The sequence below is a fragment of the Lissotriton helveticus genome, chromosome 1_1, assembly GCF_964261635.1.
Source record: "Lissotriton helveticus chromosome 1_1, aLisHel1.1, whole genome shotgun sequence".
NCBI lineage: Eukaryota > Metazoa > Chordata > Amphibia > Caudata > Salamandridae > Lissotriton > Lissotriton helveticus.
The window spans coordinates 701,859,633-701,878,950 of NC_136057.1; the positions used below are offsets into that span (position 1 = coordinate 701,859,633).

Here is a 19,318-nt window from a genome sequence, read left to right on the forward strand (position 1 = left end):
GGGGGCGCGGCCCACCGCCGATTGGCCGGCGGCCTTCCTGACCCGGATCCAAGGTAGTGGGTCCGGGTCAGGGGGGGCGGGCGATAGGAGGGGCCGCCTGGCCCCTCGGGAATAAAGAGGTGGGGAGCGCCCAGGAGACCCCCTTGTCCCTGGACGCTCCCTCGCTGAACGTTGTGCCCCGCGCTCGGGGCTTCTTTGTTTTGTTAATTTTCCCGTTTTATCTTGCAGATTGTTGGGGTCGGCGCCTGAGGACGACCGAGCCGCGTGGAGCCAGCAGTGGCGGGCAAGAAGAGCCTTTTCGGCGTCGGGACAGCGAGCGGAGACTCCGTCGGGGAACTCGAGGCGCCGGTGTAGGAGCAGGCAAGAGGGGCTGTGGAGAGTGGTGCGGGCCGCCCCAGGCTCATCTAGGTATTGTGCGGGGCGGGAGTTCCAGGGACGGTGCATCGGCCAGCAAGTGTGTCGGGTGAGCGGCCGGTTGCGGGGGATATCCGGCTGATCTTGAGGACCGGAAAAACAGGGCTAGAGGACGGCACAAGTATAATATACTGCGGGAGCATTTATTTATCACAATAAGGAGCGGAGTTGGTTGTGAATAATCTTCTTCCCTGGGATCGCGCCTTCCGGTTTTCCCGCGCTTGCAGTCACAGTCTGGGGTAGAGACGGTATATTGAGCAAAAGGTGAAGCAGGGTCGACCAGGGCAGGACCTGGATGGGAGACCCCATCTCGAGTATAAATCAGTAATAAGAAGGGAAAGGAGTGTAATTTTAACAAAAGTGAATGAGTTTTTATAAATTGGCTGCAGCAATTGTTTTACAATTCTTAAATGAAAGTGACTTGATGTTATAGATAGCTAATTGTTTTCCACGCTACACTGCATTTCTGACAAGGTCATTTCTTTCCATATGGAGCAATTTTGATTAATATCATTGCATAAGTGCATCTATTTAATTCGTTTTTCACGCTACACTGCAGTGTTTTTTATTTATAATTCTTTGTACTGGGTGGGACACAAAGTGTGCAAATTGCTGAAAAACAGGGTGACAGTTTGGTAAGTTTTTCACTACTGTAATGTGGTAATTTTACTGTTTAAGTGATTTAGTGTGCATATTCGTACAGTTCTGGAGACTAAGTGCAGGTACAGGTTCAGAATTGTCCTGCCCTTGGAAGGAGTGTCATTTTGGAATCTCGCTTATACACAGTGATAACGCTATTTTTAATTCCAGGCAATTTAACGACATTATTGGGGCCATTCACTGAGCGGACAGGACGTAAGAGCATCCAACACGCAAAGTGGTGTGGACCGGAGCCGCAGAACATTATCGCGGGCGAGGACAAAGGGCTGGTCGGTAAGAGGGGTACGGGGGGCTAGCATTCATCGCTCCTGGTGGCCGCCGGGTGGGTCTACTTTAGGTTTACTCACCCCCGACATAAGCGGACAAGCCGCTAGTGTTGCGGTCGCCACTGCATGGTGCTGAAAGCCCCCTGGTGACCCTCCATCAGAAAGGTACACAAGGTCGGCCTGTTGTGATATTAGGAGAGTAGGCTGCGGTTTTCTTGGGTGGTATCATGCCAGGTCCGCGGGGTGGAAAAAGGGGGTCCAACATGGAGGCTATGATGCGGGCCATGATGCGTGACATGAGTGACATTAAGCAGCAGTTAGCGAAAGTAGATGAGCTTGAGGCACGGTTGAATGAGAGGCATGGGGATGCCCCGGGCCCATCGGGTAGGCCGATCCGCAAGAGGGTGGCACCAGTGCCAAGGGGGGATTTTGTCACCCCACCTGGGAAGTCTAGGTCCAAGAGACCCAGGGATGCTGCCCCCACCCCAGGGCCAGTTGAACCGGTACCTGCCGTGCCGCCGGCGGTCGTCCCACCCCCGCATATACCTATGCCTACACCCCTTGCCCCCGTGGTGCCGGTGCCGGTAGGTCAACCAGTAGACGCTGGGCCTGCTCCCCCACCGGTGCCCACAATCCCGGGTACAGGCTTGCCACACCCGGCGCCCGCCCCGCCAGCTGCACCAGTACCACAGGGCATAACCCCAGTGGTACCTGAATTGTTATCCCAGATAACGGCCTTGATGCCATGGCTCCAAAAAGGGGGAGCTTTTCCGAATTCTGCAGACCATGCAGCAGAGGCGGCGAAGTTTGTTGAAAAAATCAGATCGGCAGCGGTCGCCGACAGTGTTGCATTGCCTATATCTTCTCCCCTTGCAGGTCCAAGTGTTCCTCAGCTGGACGGAGTTAAAGGGCAGCCGCCCCTGGTGCCCGCACTTGGTAAGGAAGTGGCATTGCCGCTCTTGGGGGACGGTGTTCTACCTTCCAGGAGCGAGAATTTGGCTCAGCATGTGTCATTAGCTGTGAAAGAGATGATTTGGGCTGACAAATACGTTTATATTTATTCTTTGTTGTTAGATAATAGAGAAATGGAGCAGGTAAAAACACTGAAAGAGTGGATGCTCCCAAGCGAATGGAGGGTGCAGTGTGCAAGATTTAGGGTTGAGGAAACTCTCAACAACTGGATGAAAGCATGGGCTGTATTCACTGCTATTAGAGCGGAGCGTCCTCCAGATTTACAGGCAGCATTGGCATGCTACTCGAGCAGGATTGTGGGGTGGAGTGAACAGTATTCTGGGGAGGCATGGAAAGGGTATGATGTCAATTTCAGTAAGGCATTGGAATTTAATAGAACATTGGCATGGGACACGGTAGATTCCATGGCTTGGCACAAACAGTTCTCAGATACTGCACCTCCCCCCCAGTTCGGTTCGGTCAAGGTGTTCTCTAGACCTCAACAGCCCTTTCGGCCCCCCCAAACGAGTGAGGTACCTGGGAAGTTTAGGGCCAGTGGGCCAGAGAAAAAAGGGGTGTGCTGGGATTTTAATAGGCGCACCTGCACAAGGGCCGCGTGTAAGTTTAGACATGCATGTTCCTCCTGTGGGCACCCCTCTCATCCAGAAACCGCCTGTAGGTCCAAGCAAGGTAACACAGGTCAGAGGGGTAGGGGAAAGCCATTATAAGACAAACAGGTTAGGCCCCCCCACTCCAGTGGATGTGGTGGCAATGATTCCATGGTTGAACAGATACCCGGACCACACATCGGCCACCCTACTCCAAGAAGGTTTTTCTAAAGGCTTTAGGATCCCGGCCGGGGGATACACAGGCAGCGCGCACTGTAGAAATCAATTGTCAGTCAAGCACAATCCGGCTGTGGTGGCCGCCAAAATTGACAAGGAGCTATCATTAGGCAGGATAGCTGGCCCTTTTACTGAAGTGCCAGTACCCAATTTTGTGTGTTCCCCATTAGGAGTTGTCCCCAAAAAAGAGAAAGGGCAATTCAGATTGATCCATAACCTGTCAGCACCTAGGGGGACGTCACTGAATGATGCCATTGACGAGGGTATCTGTAATGTTAAATACGCCTCTTTTGATCAGGCTGTTAACTTATTACAGGCCACGGGACCCGGGGCGCTGAGGGCGAAATCAGCCATAGAATCAGCCTTTCGCCTCCTCCCGGTCCACCCAGCCGATCAGCATCTCTTAGGCTTCACCTTTGGGGATATGTTCTACATGGACAAATGCATGCCCATGGGTTGTTCTATATCTTGCGCTTACTTCGAGATGTTTAGCTCTTTTCTTGAATGGGCCATGAGACAAGTGACGGGCCATCAGCGGGTCATGCATTATTTAGATGATTTCCTCTTCCTGGGTACAGCGGGATCTCAATATCTTTAACCTTACTGATAAACAAATCAGTATGGCACAAAAGGGAGCTGATTATACAATCCTGAGCATTGAGAAACTCGAAAGATTACCAGTGACAATGTCAGAACGACCTGTCAGTGAATGGATAATACATGGGATAATTAATATTCCAATATCAACCTTAAGGTTTCAATACTGGCAAAAATATATACAGGCTGGCATGTACGAAAAATTGGGAAAAGGGTACATTAAAACAACATGGAACCTGCCCTATTCACATGCATGTGTCAGTAATAAAGGACAGAAAGTGTTTCTTAGTGGCAATAATTGTGAAATGTCACTAAGCGGTACACTTCTGTGTAATGGAATTAGTTTGCACGGAGCCTGTGAAGGGAACTCAAATAACCTTTCATGTCACCAGCTAGGCACACCTGCAACAGAGATAGAACCATTCTTCCAAAGACTCTACAATGGGAGTTACATTCTAATTGTAGATCGCAGATGTTGTAGTCTTATGCCCGGGACTCCTTATCTCGTAACTACGACTGCGAAGGTCAAGTGCTGTGGACGCTTATTGTTCCCCAGCTCCTTTCCAGACAGGGAGGCAAGGGCATGGCCCAACTTGAAAATTACTTCTATTCGAATAGATACTTTGAGCAGAATGAAAACAGTGTTTCTTCAGACGCCGACCAGGCTCACGTCATCAAAAGAAACGTATGATCTCCTAGTCGCAAGGACGACTGCAGAGATTCACTCATTGTTATCAACTAATTCCCCCATACATTTCGCAGAAATCCTGAATGAAATCTTAAATATTTCTGATACCAGTGGAGTCTCACAAGTATTTAAGACAGTATTTTCGATGGCATTAACACCATTCAAAGCCATACTGGGTATTTTTCCAGATTTCGTCCATTCGATTTTTGGCGGACTTCCCCTCATTTTGGGACTAATTGCAGGAATCCTATTCTTGGTCCTAATATTTCGTTATGGCAAACCATGTCACAGACAAAACACCTGCGACAAGGGAAGAAACAATCCGAGCCATTGGATACCGGGACCGGATATCAAAAATCCTGGGACTATCCCGGCTTAGAGACCTGAACATGACTTGGTTTCTATCATTTCGACCAATGTGGCATCGATGTGTTTTACCTGTATTAAGGTGCCTGCTATGCGGAGAAGAATGCGTGTTAGACACCTGTCTGACGCTACAATCGGATGCGCCAATGGATGCAGAAACATTGTTGAGTCCAATAAAGGCTCATGCTTTGTGCTGCCCTCAACGGCTACCAATCCTGATGACGGCATTCGTGGAAGCTTCACCATCACGATTAAGGGGTAGTGAAGTTCAAGATGAAAGCAGAATCGATCAGGTACGACCTTCTGTCATCAATCCAAATCAAAACGCCAGTGGAGACAATCATGCGAACGAATGCATGGTTACCCCTTTTTCCGAGTTAGTGGAACTCTCCCAGGAAGCTGTTGACAGCTTTTTCGACAGTCTAAATGATATGATGTTCTCTCCAGAGCAGAAATAGAGACTTTTGAGCAAGCTCGCACACGGCGTTCCCTGAATTTGGCCTTCAACTTTAATAACAGAATACCATGAACAATTTTCCCTCTAGTTCACGGACAGCAATTTTTTCAGCAGCCCCAAAAATATTTTTACGATTTTTTCGGGACACTTATCTTCTGCTTAAAGTAAGAACTATTCTTAGAGAACTAAAATTTCTATTTTTAGATACTTTATAGACATTAGTTGCCCGCTGGTATGTTCATAATTATGTTATTCTGTGATGAAATGGTCTCGAACCTTTTTTCTGTATTAAGAGCCATTTCATGTGTAAATTCTCATATACCAATTAGCAATACTGTATACATATGCGTGATTAATTTAGCATTATTCTACAGCTTGAGTGCATATATTACATGTGACTGCTTTTTCCGTATATTTGATAATTTCAAAATGCATTTATGTATTTTGGGGTGGTAAGGTATACACGATACTCTACAGTATGTTTTACTATGCATAGATTCGTAAATATGTCCATAGTTAGCGTGGAGTGGGTGTGATGTATTCCTATAGGTTCTGTATCGATCCCCCTATTCCTGACCCTATTCTGGTTAACAAGTTAACTAGCAGCCAGCCCATGGTGCTGAAAACCCCCATGATGCAAGAACCGTTATCTGAGAAAGCCACACTACGGCACAGGAACGTGTTATCTGATTAGGTCATAACGCTTGCCATCTAATTAGACAAGCGATATTCCTCCAGCCCCTGATAAGGCATACGGAGTTCTCAAAACAAATCAAACATATGACAACCTGGGAAAAACCCTGCGGCCATTGTTTTGATTTCATCGAGAACTTCAGCAAAAGAATGCGCTAACGACCAAGTCGTATGACATCCTTATTGACGTATCTATGTCCATCCTTACGTCAATCTCGGCACCTTAAAGGTATAAATATTACCGATATTGCCCTATGCAAACACACGCGGTGGTGACGAGATCGGAGCAGCCAGACTTGCCGAAGCCCAGAGCAGAGCAGACCCCGCTGGCGCAGCCCCGCCTTCCTGACGCGCTGAGAACGACACGCTGCCTTTTCTCCTGCCGAGAAATCCAGCTCCGGCGCTTCCGGGTAGCCCTCGCAGGCAGCCTGGAATATCGAGACCAGAGACGAGAGATACCATCCCTCATTCATCCTAGATTCCAGGTACAGAACTGAATAACCCCTTACAGAGAATTCTTTAGTCAGTCACTTGGCAAAACAAACTTAACTTAAACTGTAACTTTCTATTCCCACCCACGTATTAGGCTTAGGTCAGGTACACGGGGTAGGCGTAGTTAGAAACACCAGTTGAGTACGATTAGTCAAATGTATATATGTATGTATCTATTTTATTCATTTTAAACCTTCATATGGCTTAGAAACCATATCAATGTTTTTACAGTATTATTTTATACTTCTGCTTTTAATGTATGCACTTTACTTAACCATAAGTATTGCAATAATATCGATCCATTTCTCTTGTATGAGAAAAGAGACTGATCAATAAATAACATCTTTTATTGAACACGCCCGTCTCTTCCTTTTCTCTACAATCTGGTGAGACTAAGAATGCACGTACTGACTGAGTAAAATAAGTCGTCTTTTGTTTTCACACGACTCTAGAGATACACTCTTGATTAGGGGAGAGCAAAGTTGTCATGTTCTATGGTTGTCAGAAACTAAATCCCTTCTTGTCTATCCAGGGAGGTTCAACTCCTCCTTGCCTATTCGAGAAAGTTTCTAGTGAACTCTGAGCTAGCTGGCAAACCCAAAACTTTAAGTCTAATATCGACAGTAGTAGACCTAGTTAACGTCTGGTCTAGGCCTATACTATTGAAGGTATTATTCCAATGCGCAGAGCCTATTGGGATAATAGGAACTACACTACACAATGTCATTTGGATTTGCAGAAAAATAGGTGTGGTTATAGATAGGTCATCGCCCAATTACGAAGTGACAGACATACGAACAGAGACTAATTGAGCTACGTTGAAAGGTTATTCTCTCCTGGCCAGCTGCCACCCCATGGCACAGCTCTAACTTCCTCGCAGGCCAGTAGCTGTATTTGTCAACAGCGCGAGTGGCTTTACGGTATATGGAGAGCAGGCTCGCGCTGTTGGGACAACCCATTACCTCCTCGTCCTGTCTCCCCGTCACATTCCTTACATGTGAGCAGCTAGTCTGCTCTACAGAAACCCCTAACCTAGCTGAGCTGTTTGCACTTCGCCCTAGGATGATGTCACCCTCACGTGACTACAAAGGGGGAAGTGCATCAGAGAAACATCCTGTTCTTTTTTTTCTGCGATCTAGGACCGCGTTCCTGGCTGTGCTGTTCGGGGGCTGCCGGTGTTCCGGGTAAGTTCCCTGCTGTTTGTGTTTTTGGTGCGGCGGCGTGCTTCAGCGGCCGCCTTGGTTCTGACGATGCCGATTTCCTCACTATGCCTCTTGTATTTGGGGCTGTTGTATTGCACGCGGCTCGCGTAAGCGGCCGTCTCTGTTTTGGGCTCTAGTTACTCACGCGGCTCGCGTTAGCGGCCGTTTTTGCTCATTTCACTCACCGGGCTTGGGTTGGCCTGCTCCAGCGGCCGTTCCTGGGTTTCCTCCGGTCCTTTTTCGCCCTGCTTTAGCGGGCTGGGGCTTTTATGGAGTTGGTGTTCTGGCGCTCCGGTGGTTTGTGCATTTAGGGGGCGTGTTGACTGCTGATTGGGCTTTTTATGCCGGCCCATTGCTTTTCCTGCCTCAGGTGTTCGGGTCCTCGGCCTGTATATATGGGGTCCTTCTTGGGTGTTTTTTTGTCCTTGTTTTTGCCTGTTGGTTTGGTTTTTGGACTTGTGCTTCTAGGATGGATGCTGAGGTTTCGTCTTCTGCGGCCCCTCTGGATGCCCTGCGCCTCCTTGTCAGTGAGGCTGTGGCTGCTGCTTTCCTGGCTAGGGATGCGGCTGGGCCTCCTGCCAAGAGACCTCGTGTTTCTGTGGACCCACAGGCTGACCCTGAGGATGACTTGGGTCCTGAGGAGGATGAGGGTGTGCGTGGTCGTTTTGTTCAGGGTGCTGAGCTCACTGAACTGTTCGCCCATGTTCAGTCCAATTTGGGGTTCTCTCCTCCTGCCGCTGATGTTTTGGGGGATGACTTCTTCACGCAGTATGTTCAGCCTGATCCAGACTCTTTGCCTTTGCACGGGGCGATCCGCAAGGTGTTGTCTCACGAATGGAAGGAGGTGGACAAGTCTGCTTTTCCTCGTTTCCTGTCTCGGCGTTACCCTCTGGAGGGTTTTGCTGCTGAGTTCCCTCAGGCTGTAAAGGTTGATAATCTGATGGCTGGCCTTTCTTCTTAGGGTTTGGTCGTTTCTGAGGATGCCCTTCCTGCGGACGCTGTGGATAGACGTATTGAGGGGGCTGTGAAGCGTTCTTATGCTGCTTCCAATTTTTCTGCCCGTGCGACTGCCTATTCGAATTATTTGGTCCAGTTGCTCCTTAAGGATTTCCAGTCCCTGTCCGTTCTGCTGCAAGACGGCGAGGATGCCACGCCTCTTTTGTCGTTAATGGAGCAACAGGTGCGGTACCTGTCTAATATTTCCTTTGACAATTTGGGGGCGGCAGCAGCTGCTTCTGGTGCTTCCATCGCTGCCCGTCGTCATATTTGGATGCGTTCCTGGAAGGCGGAGTCTTCCCAGAAGTCTGTCCTCCTTAAGTTGCCCTTTGAAGGTTCCATGGTTTTCGGTCCTCGGTTGGAGGATATGGTCAAGCAATCTGCGGAGAATCGCAAGCTGGTGGCTCCTGTCCGCCCCCCTTCCCGGGGTCGTGGGTTTGGTTACCGTCGCGCCTTTGGGCCTCCTGCTTGTGGCGCTTCTCAGCCCTTTCGTGGCAGGGGTCGTGGCCGGGGGGCCCCTGGAAGTGCCAAGCCCCGGGCCGCTGCCGGTGTTGCCACCCCCGCTTCCTCCTCTTCTCAATGACTGTCTGCCTTTACCAGTTGGTGGTCGCCTCCAGTCCTTCCGCGCCCAGTGGTTGTCAGTCCCGGATGCCTGGGCGGTTCAGACTGTTTCGGAAGGTTGCCGGCTCGAGTTTTCCTCTCCTACTCCTCCAGGTTTTGTTCGGACTCTCCTGCCCCGTCTTCCTCTGCGCAGGGATGCTTTGTTGGCGGGTGTCCGGCTCCTGTTGGAGAAGAGGGCTATTGTGGAGGTTCCTCCTCTGGAAAGGGGCAGTGGTTGCGATTCAATCCTCTTTCTTGTCTCAAAGAAGGACACTTCGGATCTTCATCCTGTTTTGGATCTAAAGCGAGTCAATCGCTTCGTTGTCCTCCGTCCGTTCAAGATGGTGACGCTCCAGTCCACCCTACCTCTGGTCCTGCCGGGGGGCTTCCTGGCATCCCTGGATCTGATGGATGCGTATTTGCACGTTCCTGTCCACCCGGACGACCAGCGTTTTCTCCGATTTGCTGTGGGGGCCCTGCACTATCAGTTCCGGGTGCTTCCTTTCGGCCTTTCGTCGGCGCCCAGAGCGTTCACCAAGCTCTTGGCCCCTCTGGTGGGTATCCTTCATTCCAGGGGTCTGCTGGTGTTTCCATATCTGGATGACTGGTTGATTGTATCTCCTTCTTTTTCACAGGCTCTGTCGGATGTGGACCAGGTGTGTCTTCTGCTGGGTTCCTTAGGGTTCTTTATCAACCACAGGAAATCGTCCCTGGTGCCCTCCCAGTCCCTGAAGTTCCTGGGGGCTCTCTTCCGCATGGACATGGACATGGTTTTTCTCTCGCAGGAGCACCAGTTGTCTTTGTTTCGTCACCTTTCCTGGCTTCTGTCCCAATCCGGGGTGTCTGCCCGTCTCTGGTTACGGAGTCAGGGGGAGATAGCATCCACTCTGCATCCCCTTCCTTGGTCCAGGCTCCATCTGTACCCCCTGTTGCATCATGTCCTGTCACACTGGGATCCTGCCTCCTTGGACTACGAGACTCTGATCCCTGTCACTCCAGGGATTCGGGCGGATCTCCACTGGTGGTTGTCCCCTCTCTCTCTTTCCCGGGGGTTCGATCTCCTTCCTCCTCAGTCTGTGGTCGTGTTGTCCACGGATGCCAGTGCTTTGGGGTGGGGTGCCGTTCTGGGTGCCTCCAAGGCTCAGGGTCGATGGTCCAGTTTCAAATCCCTCCAGTCCTCGAACTGGAAAGAGTTGAGGGCGGTTTGGTTGGCTCTTCTTTGGTTGGCTCCTCTCCTTCGGGGTCGGGCGGTCGCTGTGCAGACGGACAATCAGGTGGTTCGTTCTTATGTGAATCACCAGGGGGGCATGTGTCGTGCTCTGTTTCTCCTGTCCCGGAAGATCGGCCTTTGGGCCGAGTCGAGTCTCCTGTCTCTGACGGCGGTCTATCTTCCAGGGAAGGAGAATGGGCCTGCGGATTCTTTGAGCAGGGTGTTCCCCTCCTCGTTGTCCCTCTGTCTGTCCCCGGACTTGTTCGATCTGATTGTCCTCCGGTTCCGCCTTCCTTGGCTGGATCTTTTCGCCTCGGAGGAGTCCGCCCTTCTTCCTCGGTTTTGCAGCATAGTTCACTCTCCGTTGGCGTGGGCTTCCGATGCTTTCTCGATTCCTTGGTCGAGGGGTCTGCTGTTTGCCTTCCCTCCGTTTGCCTTAAATCCGAGGGTCCTCCGGAAGATTCGGTTGGATCGGGCGGAGGTTCTCCTGGTGGTTCCGGAGTGGTCTCGGCAGTCTTGGTTCCCCCTTCTGCTGGGCTTTTCTGTCTGCCCCAATTGGAGGTTTCCCCTGTCTCCCCCCCCCTGCGGGCTCCTCTTCTCAGTCTTGCCTCCCTTCGCCGCCTCCGGCTGGGGGTTTGGCTCTTGAGAGGTTGAGTTTGCTGGGTCTGGGTTGCTCGGTGGAGGTTGCCCAATGTCTCCAGCTTTCCCGGCGTCCTTCCACCTTGAAGTCGTATGCCCGTCACCGGAAGAGTTTCTCCTCCTGGTGCTTGGGAGCGGTCTCTCTTCTGCCTCCTGTGAGGCCGTGAGGGTGTTGGACTTCTTGCGGGATGGTTTTGTCTTGGGGCTTGCGGTTTCTTCGCTGCGGGCGCAATGGGCTGCCATTCTTGCTTTTCGGGGTTCCTCTGTTTCCTCTGTCTCCCCGTTGGTAGCTCGCCTTCTGCGGAGTTTCTTGCTTCAGCGTCCTGTCTCTCGTTCTCCTGTGCCTCCTTGGGATCTCCCCTTGGTTCTCCCAGCTTTGACGGGTCCTCCTTTCGAGCCTTTGGACTCCGTGGCACTGAAGTTCCTTTCTGCTAAGGTTATTTTCCTGGTGGCCATTACTTCTGGGCGGAGGGTTGGTGAGATTGGGGCGCTGATGGCTTCCCCCCCCCTTCTTACGGTTTTGCGAGGATAAGGTCATTCTCCGTCCGAGTCAGTTCTTTCTTCCTAATGGTGTCTTCTTTTCACTGTCAGGAGGATATTGTTCTCCTGGTGTTTTTTCTGGCTCCTGCCTCTCCTGAGGAGGTGCTCCTCCATTCGTTGGACGTGCTGAGGGCTCTCCGCGTCTACTTGGAGCGTACGGCTGGTTTCCGTAACGTGGATTCCCTATTTGTCACCTATGGCCTCTCGGGTCTGGGGCTTCGTCCTTCTTTGTCCACCTTGTCTCGTTGGGTCCGGGGCGCTGTGGTTTCTGCTTACGATTTTGCCAACTGTCCTCTGCCTTCTTCTGTTCAGGGTCGGTCGACTCGGAGCGTGTCTTCCTCCTGGGCCATGTTCAAGGGGGCCTCTTTGAGGGACCACGTGGGCTTCTCCCCATACTTTTGTTGCCCATTATCGTCTTCAGTTGGGGATGGCGGCCTCTGCTGCTTTTGGGGCTAGTGTCCTGTCTGCGGTACATGATTTGTGATTTGTACTGTTTTCCGTTGATTAAAATGGACCTGTTTTTCTCGTACTTTCTGGTCTGTTTTTTTCTTACAATCACCGTGTGCTTGGGTATGGGCTCACATGTAAGGAATGGGACGGGGAGACAGGACGAGGAGGTAATGCCCGGTTACTCACTGGTAATATCCATTACTCCGAGTCCTGGTCTCCCCGTCCCATTCCTGAGCCCTTCCCTCCCTCCCTGGATTGGGTTTTCTTTGGGTGATTGTCTGTTTTTCGTTCTGGTTTCTTTGGTATTCTCAGGATGTTTGTCTGATGCACTTCCCCCTTTGTAGTCACGTGAGGGTGACGTCATCCTAGGGGGAAGTGCAAACAGCTCAGCTAGGTATGGGGTTTCTATAGAGCAGACTAGCTGCTCACATGTAAGGAATGGGACGGGGAGACCAGGACTCGGAGTAATGGATATTACCGGTGAGTAACCGGGCATTATGATAAATGTGGACCATTATGATAAAAACCAGGATACAAGACAACGCAACACTGATAGTGTTCTTGCAACTAGTATATCACTAAAAAAACACTGACCTCTGAGAATGTAACTGATGCTCAGGTCGTGGTGTGAAGACGTCAGGTATTTGTCATCGTTTCTGACTGTGAAAGCTTGTAGTATAATATTCCTCCAAATCCTGGTAAGAGGATTGGTTTCCAGAATTTTGAAAGAAGGAAAGTTGTTTAAAACACTTTGGGAAGAGGGCCAGGAGCTTACATTGGTCTCTCATTGTTGCCTGGCCCTTCTGTACTTATAATTAACACTGTGGTTTCACTGTCAAGACAGGAATCTGCACTTTTCTCAGACCCATTGCCTTCTACCCAGTTAGTTTGATTTTTGCTCACACAATGTATGTTTCATTACTTCCCGTCATGGATTATGAGTCCCCTATAACCGTTTTCTTAGCAAGATACTGGATTACTGTACCAGTGAGCCATAAAGATAATTTTTTTTGCGTGACAGATAAATATGTTCTTTTAGACATATAAACATTTTTTGAGTATCACATTTGGTCTGAGAATGTGACTGTTTTTCCACTTCACAGAGATGCTACCGGACTTTTATTTAGTAATTCTATGTCAGAAATTCTCAGAACATATTATCCAAAGATTTCAGAATGAGGATCTTAGTGATCTAAGTGATTTGGCCTGAGCACCCAGACCCAATTTCAACTCGATGGCTTAGATCACAATTAAAAAACGCTGCAATAGTGCCAGCTTCAGTTATTTTTCTCCAACTTTACCAAATGGTGGTTGGTTTCCTGGAGGCAACATGGGAATGAGATTCACTAGATTAATTAGATGTTCAACGGCAATGCCCCTATATATTTTGGTGAAAATATTAATTGCAGATGCTCAAAAATATGAGGTGTCTCAGTAGGCAGAATAATTCAAGAACCTGAAAATAGAATCCCAGAATAGTGAGGAACTCCAGCTATCCCATGCTTTCTTCACCCAATGGACCAAATATTTATAATTTATTATAATTTTCTTTCTCCACAAATATTATCTGCATCTTGGCAATACCACTACTAATCTCACACCACTAGCCTTTACAATAACGTTCAATGGCCGTCAATGGTCTTTGTAGCCCAACTGTTATGCCCTCTAATACTGCCAGGTCACCTCTTCATGTCGAGAACCAACTTTAGACTGAAGTTCTTTAGACGCACCTAAGCAAGGGGTATGATCTGTTTTGTCCTTCACTTCAGTTCCCCAATGAATTTTCATCCCAGTCTAACTTTGGGTGAGCAGAAATAGGCCGCTGTATTTAATGGGACAGTGTGTGGGGAATATCATGGACATGGACCTACTGAGTATCCTCAGATCAAGTCAGTAGGTGATATTCACCTAAAGTGATGTGTGTTTTCTGGATGATGAAATGCTTTCACACTAAATAGGTGTTAGACTTGGCATCTTTTGGGGTGATTCCCTTGAATTTTTGCTTTCTGGCCTCCCGGTTTTGCCTTTGTTTTTGCTGGCGTAGTGTTTCTGCGCACTTTTCTCACTGCTAATCAGTGTAAAGTGCAAGTACTCCTGTGGTAAATTATGTTATGGATTGGTGTTTCCATTTTTGAGTTTTTGATTTACTTGTTAGTCCCTAGTAAAGTGCACTGAGTGTGCCAGGGCCTGTAAATCAACTACTACTAGTGGGATGCAGCACTGATTGAGACACCCATTTAAGTACCCCATAAAAGGTACCTCAGACCTGCCATTGCAGATTCTGCACACAGTTTGTAACTGCCATGTCGACTTGGCCAGTGTACACACTTGCCTGTGACTAACCTTCCCTTTTCTTACATGTCAGGCAACCCTAAGGTAGGCCCAAGGTACAGGGTGCAGTGTATGTGAAAGGTAGGACATGCCCTGGTGTGTGTGGCATGTCCTGATAGTGAATTACAGCCCATTTCGTTTTCACTATTGCAAGGCTACCTGTTCCCCAAAGGACAGAATGGGCAGTTTGGTTATGACACTTTATAATCCTAACTGACCCAGGGAACATGGTAGAAAAACAAATTTAGTATGCCTAAACTCAGAATCTAAGATGCATCTTTTAATGAAGGTGATTTTTACATTCTGGGTTTGAAAATAAATACTACTTTTAGAAAGTAGGTATTTTCTTGATTAGTCATCCCGTGTGCCTCTGCTGGACTGTGGATTGCCTGTCTGGGTTTTGGATGAAAGAAGGCTGGGAAGCCAGATGGGTTCCAGATAGTCTAGGTAGGTTAGGAAAGGGCTGAATAGATCTGGGCTGCAATGGGGGAAGGAGGAGATTTCCTTGCACCTCAAAGGGCCTGGTCTGCCTCTGACAATGCCGTCTCCACCTCCTGCCAGGAAATCACACCAGAGAAGTCCAAACTGTTTCTGGCCGGGCACAGACACCCTCTTCCTGCCAGATCAAAGGAATTTTGTGTACAAGTACTGGGGCCCAGACCCCTGAACTTTAGAACTCTTTTGGATCAAGAAGAATGCCAAGAATAAGAGCTGGAGAAGCTGTGAGGAGGAACTACCACTTTGCTGTGTGCTTTGCTGTGTTGGCCTGCAGTGGCTGCATCTGTCTCGGGTAGTGAAAGGACTGGACTGAACTTTCTGCAATCTACTTTTGCGAGTTTCTCCAAGGGCTTGAGGTAGAGCTTGGCCCCTGTTCAAGAAGTCTCAGGAACAGCAAAGACTTCAAGCTCTTCTGCCCTCAGCACTCCGAACTGTGTGTTTTGTGCTACAACAGAAGTAAAGAAACTCGACGACGTCGATTACGCTGCTGCCGACTCCGTGTCCTGACAGCACCGCAGAGGACACTGCTGCAACGCGACCCTGGTCTCGCCTGCTGACGCCGCCACCGAGACGCTGCTCGCACTGCGACCTGTGGGCACCGCACTGCCTCGCTTCACACCGAAGCCGGGGCACCGCAGAGAGCACCGTGAACCTGTTCTCACCAACACCGCCTGCTGACACCGCCACCGAAACGCTGGTCGCACCGCGACCTGTGGACACCGCACTCCGCACTGCCTCACTTCACAACGACACCTTGGTATCCCCAATGACGCCGCTCCACGCCAAAATCAATGCCGCTGCTTGCACCATGGTTCGAGAGCACCGCTCATAAAGTTGCACGGCGCACCGCCCTTATCCCGCACCGCAGCCTTGGCCTAACGACAACTGCACCATCGACTCCCGTTTGTCAGCCGACTACAGCGCTTCAGCAATAACGACGCCGCTGCTTGCACCGTGACCTGCCAGCACCATGATGAGCATCGCCTTCACCTCGCACCGCGACCCTGGTCTCACCGACAACGCCATCTGACGCCGCCCCCAAGCTGCTACCTGAGGGCACCGCAAGCTGCACCGATGCACTTCGCACCACAGCACCCGACGCCTGCCAATGCCAGTTCTACTGATCCCAACAGAAAGGAGCTCGACCTGCAACGCGAGTGACTTCAAGGGCCTCGGCGCCCAGCATCTCTAACAGGAACTGTTTGCGGGTCTTCCCGACACCATAGCTGGTCCGCGACGCCACGACCAGCCTGAATTGTTTGGATTTCTTTGCTCACGACGCAGTGATAGCCCCGGACGGAGCTATCGACATCAAGGAACTGTTTTTAAAGCGTATTTTGATAACTGTAGATTTTTAAGTACTGTATTGTGTATTCTTATCGTTTTTGGTCTTGTAAATACAAATATTGGCAATTTTTCTAAACTGGTTGGTGTACTTTTGTAGAGCTTACACTGCATTACTGTTGGTTAGGTGCAAATGCTTTACACACTGCCTCTAAGATAAGCCTGACTGCTCGTGCCAAGCTACCAAAGGGGTGAGCAGGGGTTATTTTAGGAGTGTAACTCCCTTATCCTGACTAGGAAGAAGGGTCCCTACTTGGACAACTAGAGACCCCCATTTCTAACAATAGGTCAGCACATATTTTATAACCTGTTCAATTTCGAAAATCAAGGAGGAAGACACAGTAAGGTGAATCTAGCTGTCTCGCACTTGCACAAGCAGGTAGAATGGTTTGAGATGGACAGATGGATGGACGAGTGAATGGACAGTGGGTGGATGCGCGGACACTGACATGCTAACGACAACCAAGTAAACATTCAAGCACAAACACACAGTATATAGTCCTGGAAAGTGGATTCTCTGCAAAAGGCACTGGATTGCTTCACTTCTTTGGTTGTATGTGATTAAGGTTAACTTAATATGCACTGAAATCACTTTCATGTTTATTGTCAGAGGGGAATTTGAGCATAGAAAAAAGATGGGTATACATTTAAAAAATAATTTAATGTTACTATCTTACTGGGAATTTCCTGAAATATAATTCCTCGAACATCTCCCGATTTTTCCAGAGGGAAGAGAATGCCCCAGGAGGCAAAGGTAACCTGAATTTAAAAAAAAAGAACAACGAGCATATTATTCATAAAATCATATACATTCGTAAAAATCAGTACATTTCAACGCCTAGCAGCATGTTAGTAGAATAATCAACATTCCTGGTATGACGTGTTTTGAAGTTAAGTACGCGCTTACTAAAATTCAATAGTGATTTGTTGAAGCCAAATAGTGCCACACATTTTTAACCGCTATTTAATAACCATTAACCACAGATGAATGTTGATTTACATTTCCGGAACGTTTTCCTTCCTCATACTGCTATTTATTCTTTGTGGTTGCTACACCATTTCTTTCTCTAAAAACATACTTCAAACAATTTTACGGTACCTCTCATACGCTAATAGTTTGCATTTCAAAGTACTTCTTGAGATTTGTGAAATATGAAAATGGGAGAATCTGCTCTGGCTGTGGCTTTTCGATTCTTTTTTTGCTTTTTGGTCTGTGGACGTCTTTTATACCTTTAGTTAGGCCTCACCCACTGTATGTGTTGGTTGAAATGGGCCTTATTTTACGCTTACGGTTTATCTCAGAGAGTAAAGAAGTAAATATACATGAAGTCAGGACACTAGTCTGATAGCATGGGCTGAAAAATATTAAGTCCAGTCTTGTAATTTACCTGTAGAAGCATCTCTCGTCGAATTTCGTGCATTATCTAATCTTGCGACTGTTTACGATTTCAGTGCCCACCGTCCAGTCATAAATTCACAGCGACAGAAACTACTGGGGCTGCTGACTGGAGCTGGGCCGACTGCGAGGGGGGAGACGGTCTGCAGAAGAAGAGTAAGACAAGAAGCTTGGAGTTTGGCAAGGTCTTGCAAGAGAAGGACCCTGTGACTACCGGTCGGAATGCCAGCTTGCTTCGGTGAATTCATAGGCTTTGTCCCATGGAGATCACCAAAGAGCAACATTACCAGGAGGCCTGGATCGCGTGGAGCCAGTCCTGGAGACTGGAAGGTACACCACTGGAGTGCAAGCCTACACATCTGACAGCCAGCAACTTCACGAGAGAGAGAGCGAACTGACTTCACCCCAGCCCCCTCACCCTCTATGAGCAGCGTTGAAATCGGGCTCTGGAGTGGATATTCTTAATGTGCTGCTGCCCACCACTGGTCTCCCGGTGTAATTAATATTCTATCAGGTCCATTCACCTGACTAGTTTATAGTGAAAGAAATGCTATAAAAATGGTTCTTTATTGTTGCCTTTCTGCACTTTTGTTTGATACTTAACCTGCCTGTAGCCTAACGCATTAAGGCTGATGTATTCCTCTACAATTGTACTTTTTTCGTTTTCCACTCCTAGTTTTTTGTTCACTCTTGCTGCGTTTTACGTATCAAATGTTTTGTTAATTAAGTATGTGTGTACATTTATCATGCCCTTCCGTGGTTGTGTGTGAGTGATTTTACTCACGCGCCTCACAGAGTTTTGCGGGAGGATTGTTCAGCTGCTCAGGCCAAGTACAGAATGTTAGTTGAGGTCAGTCTTTCTTTAACCTAATTTTCTCTGTAGGTCGTTTTCTTTGGTCAGTGTCAGAGCTGAGCCACAGATGATATGAAGGCCATGACCTCTCTCAAGTCTACCAAATCAGACGTGGAACAACAGAAACATCCAGTTATTTCCTACACATTATCATATCTGAAATAATCGTAGACATCCGCGATTAGAGCTAATTGCTGCTCTTGTATTTCATGCTCTTGAGGGAGTCACTGACACTGCCTCGCTATTATATCAAGCTTAGTTGTTTTACTACCTTATTTATTGTAGAACCTTTTTAGTTTCAAGTTCATAGCTAAAATCATGCTAAAGGCTGTACACCTGAGCTCTCCCGGATACCTCACTCAGAAGCTGTCAATCTCTGGCGGCTCTAGATTCACTAGAGGCACAAACAATCTACTGCTAAAACCTCGAAGATTCAGGAAGGAAAACACGTATAAGCGCTCTTTCTCAGGAATGGCACCCAGGATCTGGAACTCACTCCCTCCTGAAACAAGGCTCATCTCCTCAGTCATACTTTTTAAGAAAGAAGTAAAAGCTCTTCTCATGGCCAAATACAATTGAGCTTTCAACTTGGATCTGTAAAGTATCTGCACCGATCTATATTACCTAGCTCGATCACGACTACTATGTGTGTTTTCCTGTATTATTCTGCTAGATCCTTCGAATATGTGCTGTACCTCTATTATTGTTCCACTTACCAGACTATTTACTTGCATTATTGATGTACCTGTACTATTATGCTCCCTCATGTTTTTCATTCTCCTGTTTGGTTTTCCCTGCTTTGTAAAGCGCTCTGATATCTGCAAAGATCT

General features: G+C 48.5%; 1 protein-coding gene across 2 annotated transcripts in view; it reads right to left on the reverse strand.

The window, feature by feature from the left end:
* Nucleotides 1-19,318, reverse strand: part of ACSS3 (acyl-CoA synthetase short chain family member 3) — a 1,350,383-nt gene that overhangs the window by 250,278 nt on the left and 1,080,787 nt on the right. For both annotated transcript variants that reach the window (XM_078674232.1, XM_078674231.1), the window contains one exon: nucleotides 16,917-16,998. In XM_078674232.1, coding sequence (XP_078530358.1) covers nucleotides 16,917-16,998 — 82 coding nt within the window. The remainder of the gene's footprint in view (nucleotides 1-16,916; nucleotides 16,999-19,318) is intronic.